Source organism: Rhinolophus sinicus, linkage group LG06 (genome assembly GCF_036562045.2).
Source record: "Rhinolophus sinicus isolate RSC01 linkage group LG06, ASM3656204v1, whole genome shotgun sequence".
Lineage (NCBI taxonomy): Eukaryota > Metazoa > Chordata > Mammalia > Chiroptera > Rhinolophidae > Rhinolophus > Rhinolophus sinicus.
In genome coordinates this window covers 128,975,654-128,996,469 of record NC_133756.1, presented here as the reverse complement: position 1 = coordinate 128,996,469, position 20,816 = coordinate 128,975,654, and the positions used below count along the sequence as shown (strand labels likewise).

The 20,816-nt window shown below is 42.1% G+C and overlaps 1 protein-coding gene across 1 annotated transcript in view; it reads right to left on the bottom strand.

The window, feature by feature from the left end:
* The window catches only part of SPON1 (spondin 1), a 247,140-nt gene that overhangs the window by 148,454 nt on the left and 77,870 nt on the right, over positions 1-20,816 (bottom strand). The window contains exon 4 of the mRNA XM_019754482.2: positions 404-477. Within this exon, the coding sequence (XP_019610041.2) occupies positions 404-477 (74 nt within the window). The remainder of the gene's footprint in view (positions 1-403; positions 478-20,816) is intronic.

The following is a 20,816-nucleotide window of genomic DNA, read 5'->3' as shown; positions in this document are numbered from 1 at the left end:
CCCTGGAGAAAATCCCCCCATATTGCCTGGGTGCCACACTGCTGGTGATTATTCTGGAAAACCATGACAAACTTCTTAAAGCTACACAATTGTGCATTCCTTAATTAAGTCCTATGAATTATTCCAAAGAACCTCTTCAGAATAATCACTGTTTCACAAAAATAAAAAGACGACACCAATATAAGGTACATTATCTCGTATCCAGGGAATCAAGCTGGGTAATTAGAGCTTAAGGCGGATCCAATTATCCACAGCACACAGCTAGATTAAAAATTGGAGCTACGTGAGGACAGAACCTGGAGGAGCTCAGAAAGCCCCATCATCTTAATTCCTGAGGCCAGATGTTTGGACTGAATGAGCTACCTTTTATTTACCTGGCCCTCCCCCACCCACATGCTCTTACCTTGTTCACAGAGTTTCTTGGTCAGAGAGCCCTCATCTTGAAAATAAATGATGCGTTTCTGTACGATGCTGGCCCTGTGGGGAAAGCAAATCAAGTGTAGTGATGAGGAAGGCAGATTTAGGAGGATGTCACATCCTTGTTTGGCCACCCATGGCTGTGTGGCTTTGGGTCAGTCACCCCAACTCTCTGTGCCTCAGTTTCTTCATTGGAAAATTGGTATCATTAATAATGTCTACCTTATGGGATTGATATGAAAACTAGATAAGGAAATGTATGTCGAGAGCTTAGCATGTACCTAGAAACCATTCACTAAATATTAGTAATTGTGTTGGTGGTGGTGCTGACATTATTAAGGGAAGAAAGTGAACTAGCAGTCTTTTCAATAACTTTTCTCAGTGGTTCATTTTACTCTAGTTTTGTATCAAACTGTCGAGGCCATTTATAGAGCAACCAAATTCAAATCAGAGAAGCATGTCAAATCCTCTTTCTGAAGAAGAAGAAAAGAATTTTAAAATATATTTTGATTTGTTCTAAAAACGTCATCCTATATCTTTCCTGAAAGTCTAGACAAAACTGTCTCCTACGTTCTGAACAAAGACAACTTCAGCTGTTATATCTCTCTCTTAAACATGTCAAACACAGGATCTTAGAATTTGGAAAGAATATTTTGAGGTTGAAAAATGACTTACTTTTGGCCAGCACATATTTTTCTCTTTAACTAGGATTGCACAGACAGGCTACTTCAGCTTTAACCCATCCTGCTGTTTATTTTTAGACGGCCTTGCAGAAGTTGAATCCTGAAACCCAGTGTTCTGGTAATTTCAAAGTCTACAACACTTAACATTGAGACCGTGCCAATGGATCTCCAGCAATTTTTATCGATTTTCTTCAGCAATGCTACTCAATCAAAAGATAATTTTTACTTTGATATCTCCTATTTAACAGATAAAGGGAGCCCTTGACTCCATCACAGCTGACTATACTGAATGAGTGATGGAGTAACATAATTTGCCTTGTGTCACATGATCTCACACCCAGGAATGGGGCCAAGTGTGCATAGATCTGCAGAGGCAGTTTTCTCGACGGTCTGGGCCTAGGCCAAGATGACTTTCCAAAGAAACATCTATTCTACACTTTGTCTTGCACAAAAGAATAAAATTCAGACCAGCCTACATATGTCTTTTATAGTCTTTCCCCACCCAAGAGAGATGAGATGTTGAAATAAATTAATGAAATATGCTTCCTGTCTACACAAAGCTACTTTGATCATTTATCCATTCTGTTGACCATCAAGCAGAAAGTTTCCTCAGGCCAAAGGAACACTCTTGAGAACACTTATCCTTACCCCAAAGCCAGATAACATAGTCTTTTGTTAGTCAGAGTATCATATCATGCACCACAGTGCTTTTCAGAGTGTTTCCCACCAAGAAGGGCCTCAGGGACCCCTGAGAAGGGCAAGGAGAAGGCCTAGTAGGAAGTATTCCAGGCCCTACATTCCTGCTTCAACCAAAGGCTCCATTCTCATTTCAAACTAAGAGCCTCTTCCCCGATCGGTCTTCCTGTTCTATTTACTGGTATATTTTCAACAAATAGTTATTGGAGGCTGTCATGCAGAGTCTCAGCTCCCGCTCCCCCACAAGAACACAGGATATGGTGAGGCCAAAGAGGAACACCAACGGATCCATGGGTAGGGTGTTCATACCACTATATTCTTGCTGGCGGCTGGGTTAGAGACACAGGAGGCAGGAGCCACACGATCTGCAATCCACCATCTGCTTCTCTGCCAACCAACCAACCCACCAACCAACCAACCCAAACTGATTTTCCTTGGGTCTATATTAGCAATTCCTGGGACACACCGTGGGGAGCTGAGATTTGGTGGCTCTCCCTGGAGCATGGATCATGATCCCCTGCAGCTCCTCGTGAAATCTGGATTTCAAATCTGTGCAGGTCGAATGTGGGCTAGAAAGATTGTTCTGATCTGGCCCTGGTGATCTGGCCTCATCTCTACCCAGTCCTTCCTTAGCATCCTATCTAAAGCCATATCCTATCTCTGTCTTCATGGTCTTATGACCCTCAGCCTCAGGCCATGGGAGTCCTTCTGTCCTTCCCTGAGACTCCTCAACACCACACACACACACACACACACACACACACACACACACGCGTACTCACTCACTCACACACTTCGGATACCTAACTCACACTGAACTAAGATGTTACTTCCTTCAGGTTGATTCCTTGACCAGATGCTCTTCCTATGAGAGCACATCCGTAGCCTCTTGGGTTTCTCCTACTACAGCACTGACTAACCTGTATTGCAATTGCCTATTTACTTTTCTATCTTCTGTGCTAGATTATAGGCTTCTTGAGAGCAGGAACTGTATCTTACTTATTTCTATAGATTGTAGCATCACTGCAATACTGAGATTCAAGGAGAAGAATCAGGGTTTGGGGAAAAGAAAATAATTTGAGGTTGAGCTGTCTGTAGGATATGATGGTGGTCTGTCTCGTGGGTAGTTAGACACAGGTACCTGCAACTCTGGAGAGATGTGAGGGGTGGGGAGTGTGGATACGGGAGTCACCGAGGCAGAAATAAGAGTTGAAACTTTTGGAGTGGCTGATGTCACCCAGAGAAAGTGTGCAGGGTGGGAAGTTAAGCTGAGCCCAGAACTCTGAAGAAGACCAACATTCACCTCCAGATATGCCAGCAAAGACCAAGATTTTGATACGCTTGGTTGCAGAAGATGTTGCCTTTTATTCCCCATTTGGTTAACTCCTGAGAGAATTTTATATTCTGAGAAAACACATTTCACTTTGAGTCTGCTCACATCAAAAGTATAAAACTCAGCTGAGATTTATAAATCATATTATCGTTCAGAAAAATAATAGCTTTACAAGATGAGAAATCTGTTAGTAAGAATTCCCTTAGCATTTCAAAATGACAAATTTCTCCTATTCTGTGTTGCAATTTGGCAGTCATGTTGCATAGCATTTATATACTGATATACTGAATGCTCTCTTATCATGAGAGAGTGTGTTAAGGAAATCTAAATTAAATTTCTCAGTGTGTTAGCTTCTCCAACTTTGGGATATTGAGGTTCTAAATAACTTATTAATCATTTCAAAAGTTTTCTTTTAAACCCAAAGTGGAACATTTCCAGAAATGCCATCCTGAATCCCTTGGATGCTTGGCTCTTTTCTGTCTGAAGGGTTTATTCATTTGCTGTTCTCTTCCCTTGGGGAATTTGTCTGTTGGAATGAAGTTAGAACTTGCTAAGTTGTGGGTTTGCTGTCTAGTGCTGAAAGGGCCTGAGATCCCTGCTCTCACCGAAAATGGACAGGGAGACCTCAGAAACGAAAAGACTTGGCCATGAAATGAATCCTCAGCTGCTGGGTCACTGCTGTGTGCAGATAATTCATGTAAGGTCCTTATTACACACACGTTGAACAAAGTAAATACTCAGTATGTGGTAGCCATTATTGTTGCTGCTGTTAAATCACCAGCCCTTAACAAAGTACCTGGCACATAAACACATTTAATAAACAGTGGCTATTGTTATGATTGATATCAGGTCTGTCTCCTTCACTTGCGGAAGGAGGAGTGAGGGTGCTACCTTGGTCAACTGCTTCAGGCAGAGATAACGAATGGACAAGATGAAGCTCGGGTTTGTGGTTTCCAGACAATGTTTGCCAATCCTCTTTCCAATTCCAGTAAAATCCCTATTACTGAAAATTCCTTAGAGTATTTTACAAAATTTGTCTATGATGTTTTCCATAGAAGTGATCCAGTTTATAACCAGTATCATCTACTTCCTTCTACCACGAAAGAATAACTCTGTAGGAAGACTCAGGAATAAAATACCAAAGTCATAGCAATGGTAGTATCATCAGGAACTGAGGCTATCGGCCTTATTTTACTTCACAAGGATGCCAAGTGCTAATCTGACTATGGTCTCATGTTAATCAGCAAATATTTACAGAGGCTGGGTGCATTCCATGATCCAGACTCTTACCAATATTTTATATGGCTTTAGGTGGTTCTAAGGACATGGTGCTATGTCTAGGAGTTAACAGACATCCTGGCAATGCATGATAAAGTGCCCATGGGAGAAAAAAAAAGTGAAAGCTTATCTGTAGGGCTCTGTTTACAACACACACACAAGAACTCCATGGATGTCCAATAGTAAGGTCACAATCCATGCCTGCCATCACAGAATTATTGATTCAGAGACTGGTATAGTCATCTATCATTACTGCAAAGAAGCAATTCTAGTAGCTGCCATGGGATTATTCCTGCTTAATTATCACTCATTCATAAAACATTTACTAAGCACTTACTCTGTGACAGACATTTTGTTAGGAGCTGACAATACAAAGATGAATAAAAGATGTTGCCTTCCAGTAAGGAGCTCCTAGTCCAGTGAGGAAAAGAAGAGAAACAGAAAAAGGAAATAGAAAATAAATGTTGAGCACAATAATGGAGGAGCCACCATAGGCGGAAGAGCAGTAACTAACTTTGCCTTGGCAAAGCTCCAGGAGGAGGCAAGATGGTGGTACTGAAGGTGTGAATTGGGAGAGGGACAGTGGAAAAAGAGAACCGAAGAGATATGTTGTAGGAAAATTTATCAGGAATTAGTAACTTACTGGATCTGGGGTAGAAAGAGAAGGTTGAATACAAGATATTTTATTTATTTAACAATTAAGCACACTTCTAAGTTCTCCCAACAACCCCACGGAGTGGGCACCGCTATTATCCCTGCTTTACAGATGAGAAGAGCAAGACAGAGGGAGGTAAACAAACTGACTCCCCACACACAAACCCCAATGACTAAAGGAGGAACGGTGATGCCAGTGAGTGAAACAAAAGATAGGAGGGACAAGAAAGAATTTCTTTTTTAATTTTCTGGAATTTTTATTGAGGTTCTTGTAGATTCACATATACTGTGTTTCCCCAAAAATAACACGTAGCCAGACCATCTGCTCTAATGCGTCTCTAGGAGCAAACTTTAATATAAGATCTGGTCTTATTTTAATATGATATAAGACCGGCTCATAATATAATATAATATAATATAATATGACATGACATGACATGACATGACATGACATAACATAACATAACATAACATAACATAACATAACATAACATAACATAACATAACACCAGGTCTTATATAATATAAGATTGGGTCTTATATTAATTTTTGTTCCAAAAGACGCATTAGAGCTTATGGTCTGGCTAGGTCTTAATTTCAGGGAAACGCAATAGTTATAAGAAATACTACAGAGAGATTGTGCATTTTGCCCAGTTTTCCCCAATGGTAATAGTTTGCAAAAGTTCAGTATAATATTACAACCAGGATATTGACATTGATATAATCCACCAGGCTGAGTCTAGTAACAAAATGGTGTAATAAGGATCGATGAGGACCAGATCATGCCATTCTAAAGAAACTGCCTATGACAAGCTACCAAACTCTAAGAGAACATTCCCAAGTGATTCTTGGAACAAACAGTATGTTAGAGCCCCATTTGGAGAATTACCTACAAGTGCTATGGTGACTCCGAGCCCGAAGGCCATCTCTGACAGGAATGAGGTGATGTTGGGGGAGTTACTGATAAGAATGATGTCAACTGGGATAAGATTTTTCTTGGAAAGATGGCACTGGAGCTGGACTTGGAGTCCCAGAGGCTGAGTCTGTAACCAGTAATGGGCTCTTTGAAGCAGTTAGAACTGCACACCAAAAAGAGTCCCTTAGCAAGCACACCATCCATAGGCCTTGGAAGCAACAGCATCTGCTCTGAGCAGACATCTGAATCAGATGCAGCAGCTCCACACGGTGCTCCTGGTATACATGCAGCTTAGCTTATGACCAGAATCTGGCTAAGAGGTCACTTAGGTTCTTCAGACTACAGTCCATGCCCAACCTGTAGTCATTGGATTTCTGGAGGTTTTGATTCACATTATTGAACAAAATTACATGTACAAAGCCCTGGTTCTAATTTTAATAAAAATTAGAAAAAAATTAGTTTTTGCACTTAGTTTATTTCTTCTTAGAATGACCCTAAGGATAACAAGCTTATTATGGTTCCATTTTATCTTATTATTGTCTAATTTCAGAGCTCTTCTTTGCCATATATTTATCAATATTATTACTCTAGCACTTTAAATTTTACCCCCTCACAAAATCCAATGGAAAATTAAAAGTGAGACATTGATGTATCATATTATAAGAGAGATATAAAAACAAAAGAATAAAATTGGATTATGTTTTAAAGAATTAATTTAGATGTGAGAGGTATTCAAATCAGAAAGACATTCACTTACTCATGTTTCTGTTTAACAGAGTAGGTGCCAAAAAGCTGTGTGAGATATTGGAAGTACAAAGATGAATAAGACAGTGTGTGTGAGATACCAAATGGCTGACAGCCCGATGAGAGAGATATATATAATCGCATGAATCAAAATAATGCATAGCAAGTAATAGAGTCTACCCAATATCCATTTCTTCCATTTTCCATGCCTTCAGAAACCTCATTTTGGGGAGCATGGTAGAAGGTAAGTGAATCATGATAGTTCTGCTCTCACTTTTCAAGCCTTCCTTGCAGCTAGGGAATGGGAGTGTATGACCCGCATGGGCCTCAGTAACTAAGACAAGGTTTGCAGGATAGAGGGGAGACCTTCTGAGAAAGTTCTGCTTTCCAGACAACAGAAATTAATGATGCACCCTTACCTGTCCCTCTTTTTCCAGCCTTGATGACAAATACAATGTGGGAAACAAGGCAGCCATTTTGTAACCATGAGGAAAACGCCAAGAAAAATCATAGAAACACTGGCCTTGACATCATTTAGCTGCTGCAACAGTACTAACAGTCACCTCTTCCTGGCCTTCTTGTTATATGAAAAAAATAAACCTCTACTTGTTGAAGCTATCGTTAGTCAAGTTTTCTAATGAACGCAGCTCTCAAAAGCATGCCTAATTGATACAAAGAAGAATGAACAAAGTACTGTGGGAGTACAGAGAGGGCAGTTCAAAAGGTAAGGAGGAGCAGGTCCTGCTGACCCTATCCATCCATGGGGACAGGAGCTTGCATTGGGGAGCCCCTATAGGACTTAGGTGGGAGTGGGGGTGGGGACAGTTTGGTCAGCAAAGTCTTGGAGAAGGACACTCTGAATGGGCCTTAGAAAGGGGCTTGGATTTGGTGGATGGAAGGTCATGTTGTCCTTTGCTGGGACTTAACCATGGGGTGCAGAGGACAGGCACCTGTTGGCAGTGAGTAGGCAGAGAGCAGGCAGAGCTGCAAGTTCACTCCAGTGTAAGACATGTGCTGTAAGGGGAAGGGGGTGGGTGGGAGTTTTACAGGAAAACACAGGTGAGAGAAATACCTTTCTTTTCTCTAGCGGAGCCTTTCACCTGCCCGTATGCCGTGACTGAGGAAACAGTGGAAACCCTTAGGATACCTGCTAGATCACTGGCTGGAAATTTGTCTCCTGTTAGACAAAAATCTTAAATAAACTCACATGGATGAAATAAATAGACTGAAGGATGCAGTCCAAGTTGTGGAAGCTCTGACAGGTAGGCAATTCTGGGCAGCGAACAGGATCATTTCTCATTTCCTACTATTGTTTTAAACCATTCCTTTTTTTTTTTTAAAGCATCTTTTGACCCTTCATGGGTTCTTCCCACTGGCTTAAATTAATTATCGATGGCATTTCTTAACCTTGCAAAGAGATATGAGCCTTGGGGGAAGGCAATAGCTCACGATATCTTTAGGCCGAAATATCTTTTTTCTCTTAAGAATACCAAAGCATGAGGTTTTATGTTTCTGAAAAATTACTTCAAAAAAACATCAGCCTTAGCATATTATTCAGCATTTTGCAACATGATTAATTGTACCTGGGGTGACTAGTTAAGCGACAACCAACAGTTAGGTTCACTGTTTCGATAATATTGTTAAACTCATGACTCTTCTGTATAATGTCTCATACACTTAAGCTGCCGGTCAGCACCTGCTTCACTTTGTCCCCTAACTTCTCCACATCTCTAAACCCTCAAGCAGACCGCGGCACCTCAAGCCCCAGAACTGGCTTACCCTTCACTGGACACCTGGAACCTAGCAGAGGACCTGGCCAAAGCTTCCTGAACCCGAGGCTCCTCATCTGGGGTTGCAGACCTGTTTCGGGGTGATGGAATTTTGTGTGATGTACACAGTGCATATTTATTAAGAGTTCATAGCTTTCGCCTGCTTCTCAAAGGGGCTCTTGACCTTGAAAAGCTTAAAAACCACCTTTTAGGTCTAAAATGAATGACAGGAGCTATGTGACAGGGTATGAGTGTCATTCCATTTAATGAAATCTCCAACTAAGATATACGCATTTCTTTTCTAAAGATGAAGATTAAATTTTTATTCCAAGCACCCAAGGCTGCAACTGCTTTCTCAGCAGACTATGCTCTGATCCGAAATAGAACCTGTCTCGGCTGGAAAACAAGAAATAGAAAGCGGAGCATTGCTCCTGGATTTCTTGTGTGTTCCTTGCAGAGTCCTTGCTGCTCTGAGCAGGGCGTGGGTGTAATCACATAATCATCCCTGCCTCTCCTTAGAGAGGAAATGCTGCCACATGGCAAGCTCCTTTCTGGCGGGTTTACACAAGTCATTACTCTCTGCAGTTGGTCCCACTCTACCGTGTCCAAAGCCATCTCCCCTTTCTGTGAGTTCCTGTAAGCCAGGGCTGGCAACATTTTCCCCTCAAGTGTAAGGAAACAATCTAGGTGACAGAGCAAGGTCCTTAAACACAGGCCACCTGCCATTCTTTCCGTTCCTCAGAGAGCTTCCCTGGCTGTCACCGGCTTCTCTGCTGTGGAAATGGAAATTTCTCGTACAGTAGCAGACCTGTGTTGGTGGATGCTCCCTCCTATAGGCTGGGCTGGGGACTGTGGAGAGGGTGGTTATGGTTCTTAGGTATGGATTCGTGGTCCCTGAATGGGTTTCAGAGTATTCTTGAACCACTGAAAAAACCGTATGCAAAATATTAAGCATGCGCACTGCTTAGGAGAGAGATTCTACAAGAACCAGTGCTCTAAATTAGGAGGTGTGATTTTCATGCCTGTTAGTACCCACCCAAGTCCTATCCACTCTACCCTCAGGAAGGATACACATGAAAGATTAAGTGATGGATTCCCTGCACAATTACTGCAGTAACTTCCTAATAAGTCTCCTTTCCTTGCCAACCCATCTAATTTACCTACACTCTGCTGGGGGATTTATTGTCACCTCTAGCACATTATCACTTTCTTTCACAGATTATTAGGCAGTAATGGCACCATAGTCTTAATTATCACAACTTCCACCTCCACCCTGTTCCAGCCCACGGTCTGGCACATAGTAGGTCCTCTTTAAACAAAAATTCCTCTCTCACTTCTGCATTATAATCCAAACTCTTGACTAAATAGCCACCACCCTGAATACGTAGATATGAGCTGCCTTCCAGGTCTGACATCTCCCCACTGACTCTTCTCAACTACCTCAGCTCAGCCCTGACTTTTCACCGTGCACAGCATGTGGGTCACATGACTCCCTTCTGGCTTCTGCACATGCCACTCGATAAACCAGGAATGCGCTTCTGCCTCTTCTGTGCCTAATCACACCCCACTCATCTGTTACCATCTCGTGGTCTCCTCAGAGTTTTGTTGACCAGGCCCATCACAAGTGACCTTCTCTGGGCTTCTAGAACACTGTTGATCTTTATTTTTCACATGGCATTCGGGCATTGGCTACTGTACTTGAACTTTCATATCTAATATTACCATTTAATGTGTGCTTACATTGTGTAGTTCTGACTGAATTCTGAGCTTTTGGGGGGAAGGGGATGTGTCTGTACCTTTGTGGCCCCTCTAGCACTTGGCACTGTGCCTTTCGTGCAGGAAGCATTGCAGGTGTGTTGATCTAATATGTTTTCATACACTGACTTAACTCATAATTCAACTCTTTTATATTCAATACCCAGTGTTGTGTGTCTACCATATGTCCTCGATCTGGCAAGAAGCATAAGCTCTTCTGCATTAGCAGTGCCACCCAGAGAGCTGGAGAACAGCAAACAGTGACTGGTCTGAGTCACAAAACACTTCCCACTGCATAAAGGCCAGTTAAGTCTGCTTTGCTTCGCTCAAGCTAAGCAATCTGGCTTGTGGCAACCATTGTTCTCAAAATGAACCATTCAGGTTAAATTCAAAATCCCTTACAACATTGGGAATCAGTACGATGATGATACATCTGCCAGGAGAAGGTTAAATCAAGGATGGAACTTTATGGAAGATAATTGCTGACTGCATTATGTATTGCACTTTGCTTATCCCTTGAGGTGACCCTTACAAAAAACAAACAAACAAAAAAAAGACACGCATCGCCCTTACATTTTTGACTCATTACAGATCTGTTTCATGTTTCTTCTTCTTTTCAACATCTGCACCCCTCTTGTAGCATCTGACCTCATCCTTATGGCACATCAGCTAATCAGAGGTAAGCCACGGTCATGAGGTAAGCCATGACCCCCCAAGAGTTCTGGAGCAAGAACAGGAGATCACACGTAAGCCACAAAATCTGGGCATGATTTGCCCTGTTTTCTAGCCTTTGTAATAGAAAATATTTTCCGAGATAAATTAAGAAAGGGAAGAAAGGAAGGCAGGGAGGGAAGAAAGGAAGGGGGGAAGGGGGGGGAGAGAGAGAGAGAGAGAGAGAGAGAGAGAGAGAGAGGAAAGTAGGTAATGGTTTAATTTTCTGAGTAAAATACGTGGAAGAGAAATTAATGGAACCCCATTTTGATGCAGAGTAGAATGCAAGCAATTTATTCTTTTTAAAAATATGGGAAATTAAAAAACATCACTAATGCTTGAGATGGGAGCTTGGGGATCATTCTGGAACCTCTTCATGTTAAACAAGGTACTGCAAATCTTTTTTTTCTTCAAGAAGGCAAGGAGTAAATTAACCCTCTTCCCCCCAAACCAATAAAAATATCTATCCTAAAGGCGACAGTGCAACCGTATTTACATGTTGCATGTTTTGGAGAAATAAGGATGTTGAACTTCAGTGCATGAGTTCCTGGGAAACGCTTAGAACCTTCACAGTGTAGGACTAGGAGAAGTCAGAGTGGAGATGGAAAGGAAAAAGAGGGAGGGAGGAGGAGGAGGCTTCAAGTGCCTCATCTCTATAAGGCAACAAGAGTAAAATCAGATGGTCACCACCTCCAGAGAGCAGTACAATAATCGTCCTCAAACCCAGACCTTCACAGTGTAGGGGACCCAAAGATCAAACATTTTCCAGGGTCTGTGCCCTGGCCAATGCTTTGTTTTGTGTTTGCAAATGGATGAGTTTGTGCCATCAGATTGGCGTGTACATTTCCCTAGTTTTCTGGACGGCTCCATGTCACGGATGTTTTGATACAAAGTAAGAAACATTTCAAGAAAGTAAACTAGCAAAATCTTTATCCGAGCAGGACATTTGGTAATGATCTTTTGGTCATGACTTTGTACTGAATTTAAACCCTCTTCCTCCACATGCTTCAATATGCAGAGTGTTTCTTTGGGTTGACATCGCTGGTCTTGGAAATCTATAACTCCACTTCCTGCTAACGTGGATTCTTCTCTGTTCAAGCTGCCCTAGAGGTGACCAGGAGTCCCACACAGCCAGGGGTCTCATGTCACTGGCTGGCTCAGTTTGCAATGCTGTTGTCCTGGATTGTTGGTAGAAAAAGACAAATTCTGGCTTTCCATGTGTCTGATACCTTTCTTAGGAAGACCAAGCCAGTTCTTTGATCTATAAATTGTTATAATTTGTGCAACATATTTTTGTGAAACCAATTAGCTGCCACTATTTAGGCTGGAGATCAATACATGAGCCAAAGACAACCATAGATGGGTTAGACATGAGAGATGTTGATTACTTCTGGATTGCTTTCCTGAAAACTTCCCAGGAGGGTTCTGCATAGTCAATGGTGCAAACTGGACTCTTGAATCCTGTCTTTTGGGAAAACAATGTCAGACAAATTAAGAGAAGATGGGTTGCTTACACAGGCCTAGGTCCAGAGCAACGGGCAATGGTCCAGAGTCATTTTCCTGGATCTTTCTGGAGTGCATGACATCATTGCATGGTGACCCGACATAACGGTACTGGCATGACGATGTGACTTGCCGTGCTACCCCATACACCCCACGTATTTGTACGATAAACCTCTGGCACTGAAGTCAGCAGTGTGTGAGAAACACCACACAGAAGTCGGCAGTTACCAACATTTCCACTGGGATCCTGTGGGCTCTTCTGGTGCTGTTAGCATAGAAATAAAGTTGTTTTGATTTGCTACTGTCTCTCTGCTATCAGAAAACTGTTATTAGGAAAAATCACATTAATTAGCAACAGCTGAGGAAAGGACCAGCTATTTTGGAACTGCAGCTGCAAATTTCTTTGCAATCTGACTGTTGCCTAAATTTTAACAATTAACAGAATAAATAGTCTCTAAATGTATTTAATCATGTTAATTTTGTTTCCCTCTATTTGTGCTACTGTTTAGGACTGGTAGTTAATCTATATTAAAACTCTGATACCATTAGCATGCCTTAAAGCATAACCTCAGCTTTCCTATTCCTCTATGATATATAGGAAGTGATCTATTGTTTAGCGTAATGCTAATTTTTCTAACTTTGTACAGGAAAACGGATAATTAAAATTTACCAACAAGTTAGCCTATTAACCAAAATATTTGATTAAGGTGAAAATCTTATTTTATAGCCATGTTGGGTAACAGAATTAGTTGGATGCGTGGAAAGAAGGAAGGAAAGAAAGAACAAAGAAAGGAAGGAAGAATGGATAGAATAATAGATAAACAGAACAACAGACAGATGGATACATACATACATATATACATAAGGACTGAGATTTAGCCTTTTAAATTCTAATCTGAACTAGTTCACTACTTTTGTTTATAATCATCATGAAAACAGCATGGCAAAATCATGGTATAATAGAAAGACCATTTTAATCGGGCAGATCTTCATCTACCCTTCAGTGTGTAGTAGGTGAATTACGTTCCTGAGCCTCAGTTTTCTGCCCTGCAAATTGGGGTTAATACCTACACAGAGCTCTTGTGAGTATCAATGAGCTAAGCTGGCATGGTACATGCCTAGCACGACATAGGTGTCTGAAAAAAGGTTACCGTCCTTTCTTCCTTCTACTTTAAACCTTGTGTTGCTATTTATCTTCTTATATATTTATGCCTTTTCTATCCAACTAGGGAGTTAATTATACCCTTATGAAGTAGGGACTCTCTCTTGCTCATCTTGCTCAATGGGGCCCACTCGGTGTTCATACCAAGACACCAGTGTTAGCCCTCATGCCTCGACTTTATCCTCAGCTGGTGCAACAATAATAACATATATCAAGAGCTTACTATGTGCCAGGTACTCTGTAGTGAGCATTTTACATACTTCAAGGGTTCTTGGCCCTGGCTGCTCATTAAAATCATTTGGGGAGCTTTAAAAAAGCATCAACACCCTGATTCCATCTCAGACCAAGGAGATCAGAATTTCCAGGGGTGGGGCCAGACATAGGTGATTTTTAAGAGCTGCTTGGGTGATTCTAATGTGAAGCCAGGGTGGAGAACATAGATTATCTTGTTCAATTCTCCATCCTATGATAGGTAGGTACTATGATTAATAATAGGTGGGTATTATTATTATTTCCCTTCGCAGATGAAAAAAGCTGAGACACAGAGGGACCGAGTATCGTGCCCAAGTTTATATAACTCTTAAGGGGTAGAGTCAGGATTAGGACCCCAACGAGTTTGACGCCACAACCCATCACCTTCTCCACTGGGCTTTCCGACTCCTATGTGCCAAGGAAACACCAAGCTAAAACTACTGGGCAAAGACAGTATATGTAGGTGTCCCGAGTATGATCCAGCGACTTTGATCATCATAAAAGAAAATGGGCAAAAGCACAGCAAATCCTTTCTATTTTAAAAGTGGAGACCAGGTGTCTATCTTGCCTTCACTCTGGATCTGGCTGATCCTGTTCACATCACATTACCTCTCTGAGCCTCAGTTTCCCACAATGATTATGGTGTTGAGCTTGCAAGAGTACTGGAAGGTGTTCTGCAAACCCTGAACTACTTAAAAAATGTAAAGGGTGCTTCCCATGCCTTAACTCCTCATCCCCATTTTATAGAGGGAAAAACAGGCTCAGGCTGGGTAGAGCCAGGGCTCCACCCTTGACCTGTCTGACCCCAGAGCTTGCCTGCAAGGGGCAAACTATCTAATGCAATGTTTGCAATCAGTCAAGAACCATCTTGAAAAAAGTGGTTAGCAATAGAATCTGTAGTGATGGCCAGAGAGGTAAGGAAAGTGAGACTTTTCCTGTTGTGGAGGAATCATGGAATAATTAGGCTTTTCTGTGAAGAGCTGTTTTAGAGATGGTCCTGGCAGCAGCTGCTGGGGGGAGACTTGATCTGCTCCCCTCCCACACTCCCCACCCCCCAGCTGGTAACTCTGTCACTTCCTGGCTTTATTCCAGGGTCTAAAGTGAAAATGGAAATGCAGGCTTGCTCCAAAGACAGCCTGGCATTTCAGGTTTTCAGATGAATGTTCATGTGCCAATCCCTCTGCTTTGTTCTCTTTTATTCCTTCCCCCATACCTAGCACAAGCGTGGCACATAGTAGGTGCTCACCAAATGGTTATCAAAGGAACAACTGAGTCCTGTGGGGTAGTGGGGGTGGAGGGTGGTGAAAGATACATTGATGTTCCTTCCTGCTGAGGCCAAGTACCACCGCAGCACCACATACAAATGGGACATCATACCTTTGCCTTATTCACAGTTTCTATCCGAAATTACTCACCTTGACCCAACTTTGTGCCCCATTTCTTCCCCTGTGATGGCCTTTCCCACTGAGGACCCTTTGGACCTCATCCTGAGCCTTTCTTCTTTGATTTGGCCCTTTGGTGCCCTCTTCTACTATGAGCTGCTCTGGTTTTGTAGCCACCCAGAGGACAACCGTTGCCTGGTCCAGTCCAGGCTCCAGGCTGACCCAGCCCCATGGTAAGGCTCACAAGACTGCTGATGGCGCAGGTGTGGGAAGGCAGTGAGGAGGGTGAGAGGGGTGGTGACTTGAGTGGGTAAGATGTGCCGACAGACGGTGGCTCACAAGCATCTCCTCCATTCACCCCTCTAGTTAGAGAATTATTGAGGCCCATAAAATGCAACCCTTGCAAGAATTCAGTCTCATGAAAGATCTACTCATACACTGTGGCAGATCAAAAGCCTGGGCTGTGGAATTAGACTGTCTGGGGTTCAAAGCCCAGTTCTGCTACTTCTGATGTTGGGCAGGTATTCGCTCTGTTTCCTCTCTGTTAAGTCAGAGGATAGTACTATCTTCATCACAGGGTTGTTGGCATATATTTTATTATTATTATTATTACTGCTATTTAAAAACTAGAGCAATACGCAGCTGAATGCTCAAAGAAGGAATGTTTTAACTAAGGAACGGATAAAGAAGAGAAGTACAGAAAAAAGTCACATTTATTGAGCGTCACCTCCACCTCAACCACACTCCTTGCTCCACCATCAAGATCCATGTGCAGGTCCTCAAACATTCCTTACTCTCTCTGGGCTCGGGACACTCCTACACACTGTTTCCTCTACTGTCTCTCTCCTGTTGCCTTCTGGCATCTCACAAGTTGTGTTCTGTGGCCGATCTGCATCACTCCAGATGAGGCCAGGTGCCCCCCACCCCCAGCCCTGTGCTTCCCTGGGTGGCTCCCATTCACACCCGGTGGTTGCTGCCCATTGGCTGGTCTGCTTTCCCACCACTCTGCGAGAGCCCCGCTCAGCTCTGCATCCTCGGCCTCTGGCATGGGACCTGGTATGGAACGGTCGTGCTACATGAAGGAATCAAGAAACGAATGGACGCAGCCCAGCCTCTCAGGTCTGGGGAGCCTTTGCCTCTGTTCTCCATTGAACTCAACGTTTTCTCATCTACATCTAAACCCAAGCTGCTGAGAAGAAGCCAGGAAAAACAGGGAAAAAGAAAGATGGGAAGTGGAAGATGCAAATGCAACTCTTCTCTTTTTCATTCTATGCCCAGTCTACCCTCCACTTCCCCATCTTTGAGCTGAGTCTTTTTAATTTGAAACCCTTTTGAACTTACAAGAACAGTACAAAGAATTTTTTTTTCCCCAAGGCATTTCGGAGCAAGTGGTTGACATGACATCTGATCACCTTGAGTACTTTATTGTATACTTCCTACCAACAAGGATATTCTCCTAATACAAATATGATTATCATATGTAGGAAATTAACATTAAGATGCCTAATTCTCAAACCCTGTTGAAATTTTGCCAATTGTTTCTTGATAGCCAAAAGGTCCAGTATAGAATCACGGTGTTGTACCTAGATTTTATGTCTCTTTAGTTTCCTTCAATGTAGAACAGCTCCTCAGTCTTTCCTTGACTTTTATGACTTTGAAACTTTTGAAGACGACATGTTAGTAATTCTATACAATGTTTGAGCTTGTCTGATGTTTCCTCAGTATTAGATTCAGGTTATGAGTCTTTAGCATTAATATCAGAGAAGTGATGCTGTGTTCTTCTCATTGCATCCTATCACGTGGTACATGATTAAAATTAAAGTTTGGCCCCCATCTGGTGTCTGCCCGACCTCTCCACTCTACAGTTCCTGTTTTTCTCTTTGTAGTTATTAAGTATTTTTAGGGCAGGTATTTCGGGATTATACATCCAGTTCTTTATCAGATTTTCCTATCATTTATTTATCCATTCATTCCTTTAATTGGCATATGTATTTATCTATATCAGATGACCTCTCGCTTTCCATTTTATTTAATAATCCATTACTCTTACAACTCTGTGGGAACTTAGAGCCCATTGTATTTGTGCGTGGTTTCCCTCTTGTCTTGATGTTATCTTTAAATTTTTATTTTACCTGGTTGTGATTTTTTGAATTTAGCATGACTATTTCGTTTTATGTTTTTCTTACGCGAATTGTCAAGGAGCAAGCAAGCAAAAGGAAAGGAGACCCAGTGAGACTGAAATTAAATAGTTTTTGAAGCTTGAAAAACCACCTTTAAAAATGTTCAGTTTTTATCCGAAGTGCCAGAAACTGGAATTCACTTCTGGGGGTGAACCACTTCTTTTGTCTTAGGAAATACCTATCTAATGATCATCATTTTATGGCAAATGTGGAGGAATAACAACAACAACAAAACAACAATAATAACCAAATAGCCTTGTATAGAGCTTATTCTGTGCCAGACACTGTTCTAGACATATTGCATGCCTATATTAACTCATTTAATCCTCACAAAACCCTATGAGGTAGGTACTATGATTATTCCCCTTTTACAGGGAGTCATCTGAGGCACCAGGGGTTTAAAATAACTTCACAAATGTTATTAGTAAGTGAGGGAGCTAGAATTCAACCATAGGCCACCTGACCTGAGACTCCATCTTGGTAACTACAACGCTAAACAAACTAGTCCAGAGGGGAGTTAGGTCTGGAATTTGGGGCAACTGGGACTTGCACAGGGACATTCTTTTGAGGGGCAGCAAAAAAATCCAGCTGTGGATTATTCCTCTAACCCTGAGGTTAGGCAGGGAGCCTGATACCCACAAGTGTCAGAGGAGGGAACCCCATCGATGAGCTTAGGCTCCTGCGCCCTGAGAGCAGCCAAACCTATAAGCCAGTTATGTCGTTTCTCTGCGTTATAATTCTTGTTTGGCACTCCCCAAGCTTTCGATAACATCTTATTAACCATTGTCACTAGGCCCTAGCTGTGAAGTAGGATATCAAAGATTGGCTCCAGGCGTGGAGCAAAGGTAGGGGACAGCTCCCTGAGGAACAGACACGCGTAGTCTAGACCTGGGTTGATGGCCGGGGTGGCAAACAACAGCCAGGAGTTTTTGATACATGTAATAATTCCCTAACGATTCCCCAAAAATCTTGGTTGGTCAACCTGGCAGAAGCCTGGTCTTTCTGTAGTTAAGAAAGAATTAGTTCCTGGCTAATCATCTATAAATAGTATTTTCCATTTAAAAACATTGGGGGGGGGGCACCCTTTGAGGAATCAGATTTGGCCCTCGGAGTACACATTTTTGGTTCTGTTTGGAGCGTCCTGTTATTTCTAGCAGTAGTTGAATCAGGCTGTGGACTATTCCTCCATCAAACCATGACTCAAGAGCTGGGATCCAACACATCTTCCCAACTTCTCCTTGGGGGGGGGGGGGTCCTTCTTTAGCACAGCATGTATCCCCATTGCTGACTGAGGAAGAAGGCAAGGCGAGTCTTCCATCTCAATGTACAAAGAAATAGGTACAAAGACATACAATGTGTGTGTTACTGCATCTGGTGTTCCCACTACAGAGGCATTGTCAAAGAGGTACTGAGAGCCACGAGTGAACATATGATAGATGGTGAAAGGTAAAAGCCAAGGGAGACCACTGAAAGCCAGACACAAAAAGCCAAGGGTAGAGAAACCAGATCCAGGAAGTGGGTTTACCCAGCAACACAGCTGGTGTGAAGGCAGATTCCCTCCAAGCAACGTGGACTAGAAGAGCAGGGCCTGTTCGAGTATATTCTGACTCATCAGATTTCTACGTGCAGCCACAGATGTGTTTAATTTTATACATTGAGACGGACTTGCACACTCTGAGCATGCACGAACCCTGCCTAAGCCACATAAGTGTGGTAGGTATGTAACAGGGAGTGAGAGACCCTGGCTGCCATTCTGAGGGCTCTGTTTGCTCTCGCTGGTTTCCTGATTCCACAGCCACAAGACAAGACTCAGCCCTGCGGCTTTCATCTGGGGTTGTGGCCCTGTCACCCATCATTCACCACTCCCCGATTTTTCCTGCACTCTGGAAGGCTTTTTTTGGGTAGCTGGAACTGTTGATCAGAGTCTGAGTGTAATTATCACAAAATAGCCTCTGACTTTAAAAAAAAAAAAAAAAAAAAAAATGGACTTTGCACCATGTAAGGAGACGATAGCTAACCAGTCCTACACCCAAAACTGCAATTAGAACAATTCTGATGTCATCGTTAATCATGCCGATTTATGTTTTGAAAGGAAACCAAATGATGAATATAATGATTATTTCTGTTTCTGCTTCCCCCTCTCTCTCTCCTCAAAAATTGGCAAAGCACTAAAGTCAAATTAAACATCTGTTTGAAAAATAAGCTGGAGCACTGATGACAGCTGCCCTGAACTTACAAATGCACCACAGCTGTCAAACTCTAAATTAACAATGATTTTCATTTATGAATAGCATAGAACTAAGATATAAAAGCTTTTTCTCCTCTGTTTTCCCAGCTTCCAGAGGCTGTTAAATGTGAAATCTTAGGGAAATGCCCAAGGAAAAATGTTGCTGAAATCAGCCTGCAATAATTAACCATGGAAGGAACGGGACACATTCTTTCTTATGTAATCTCATTTCTTCATTGGCGTTAGGATGCATAGTCTCTGTGGCAAGAAGGCTTGCAGGGAGGTAAATAATTTGAGGACAATCCTTTGATTAATAGTTGAAAGTGGACAGTGATGGAGCGTTGAGAATCTGTGGAGGAATGTCTTCTATCGCACTGAGGAGCCTCTGGTCATCTTTCAGCATCTTTTGCATCTTCAGGGGGCTTCAGCCCATGCTTCTTCCAGATGAAGTAACAAATGCCCAGATATATGACTTGTGACACTGTGGTTGCACCCTGGGTGTAAAAGATCTAATCAAGCCATTTTGGTGACAGGATAAAATATGCTAACATGTTTCACACTTACTTTATGAACCTGAAAGACACAGTAGGTGTGGAACCATTTCTTTATCCTTTTCTGCCCTTGTCCCAGAGTCGTCACTGTCCTTCCTGGGGATGGGGGAAGGCTCAGGAATGGAGAAATAAATCTAATGTGTGTATTCCCTAATTTAAAAAAATATATGGTTAATTTAGGCATGATACCATCTGGTGCTTTTTCACTATTGCCCAAATGTTTCCATTTTTATTCTTTGACCATCTCATGTCAAAAATGTCAACAGGGATAAACAAATTGCATATACATATAATGGAATATTATTCAGATCTATAAAGGAATGAAATGCCAATACATGCTACAACATGGATGAATCTCAAAAACATTACAGTAAGTGGAAAAAAAACAGATGTAAAAGATCACATATTATATGATTCCATTTATGTGAAATATCAGGAATAGGTACATCCATTGAGACAGAATGCAGATTTGTGGTTGCCAGTGGCTGAGGGGAGAGGAGAAACTGCTCAATGAGTAAAGAATGTTGTGTTGGAACAATGGAAATATTTCAGAACTAGATAGAGATAGTAGCTGCCCAACATTGTTGAATGTACGAAACGCTA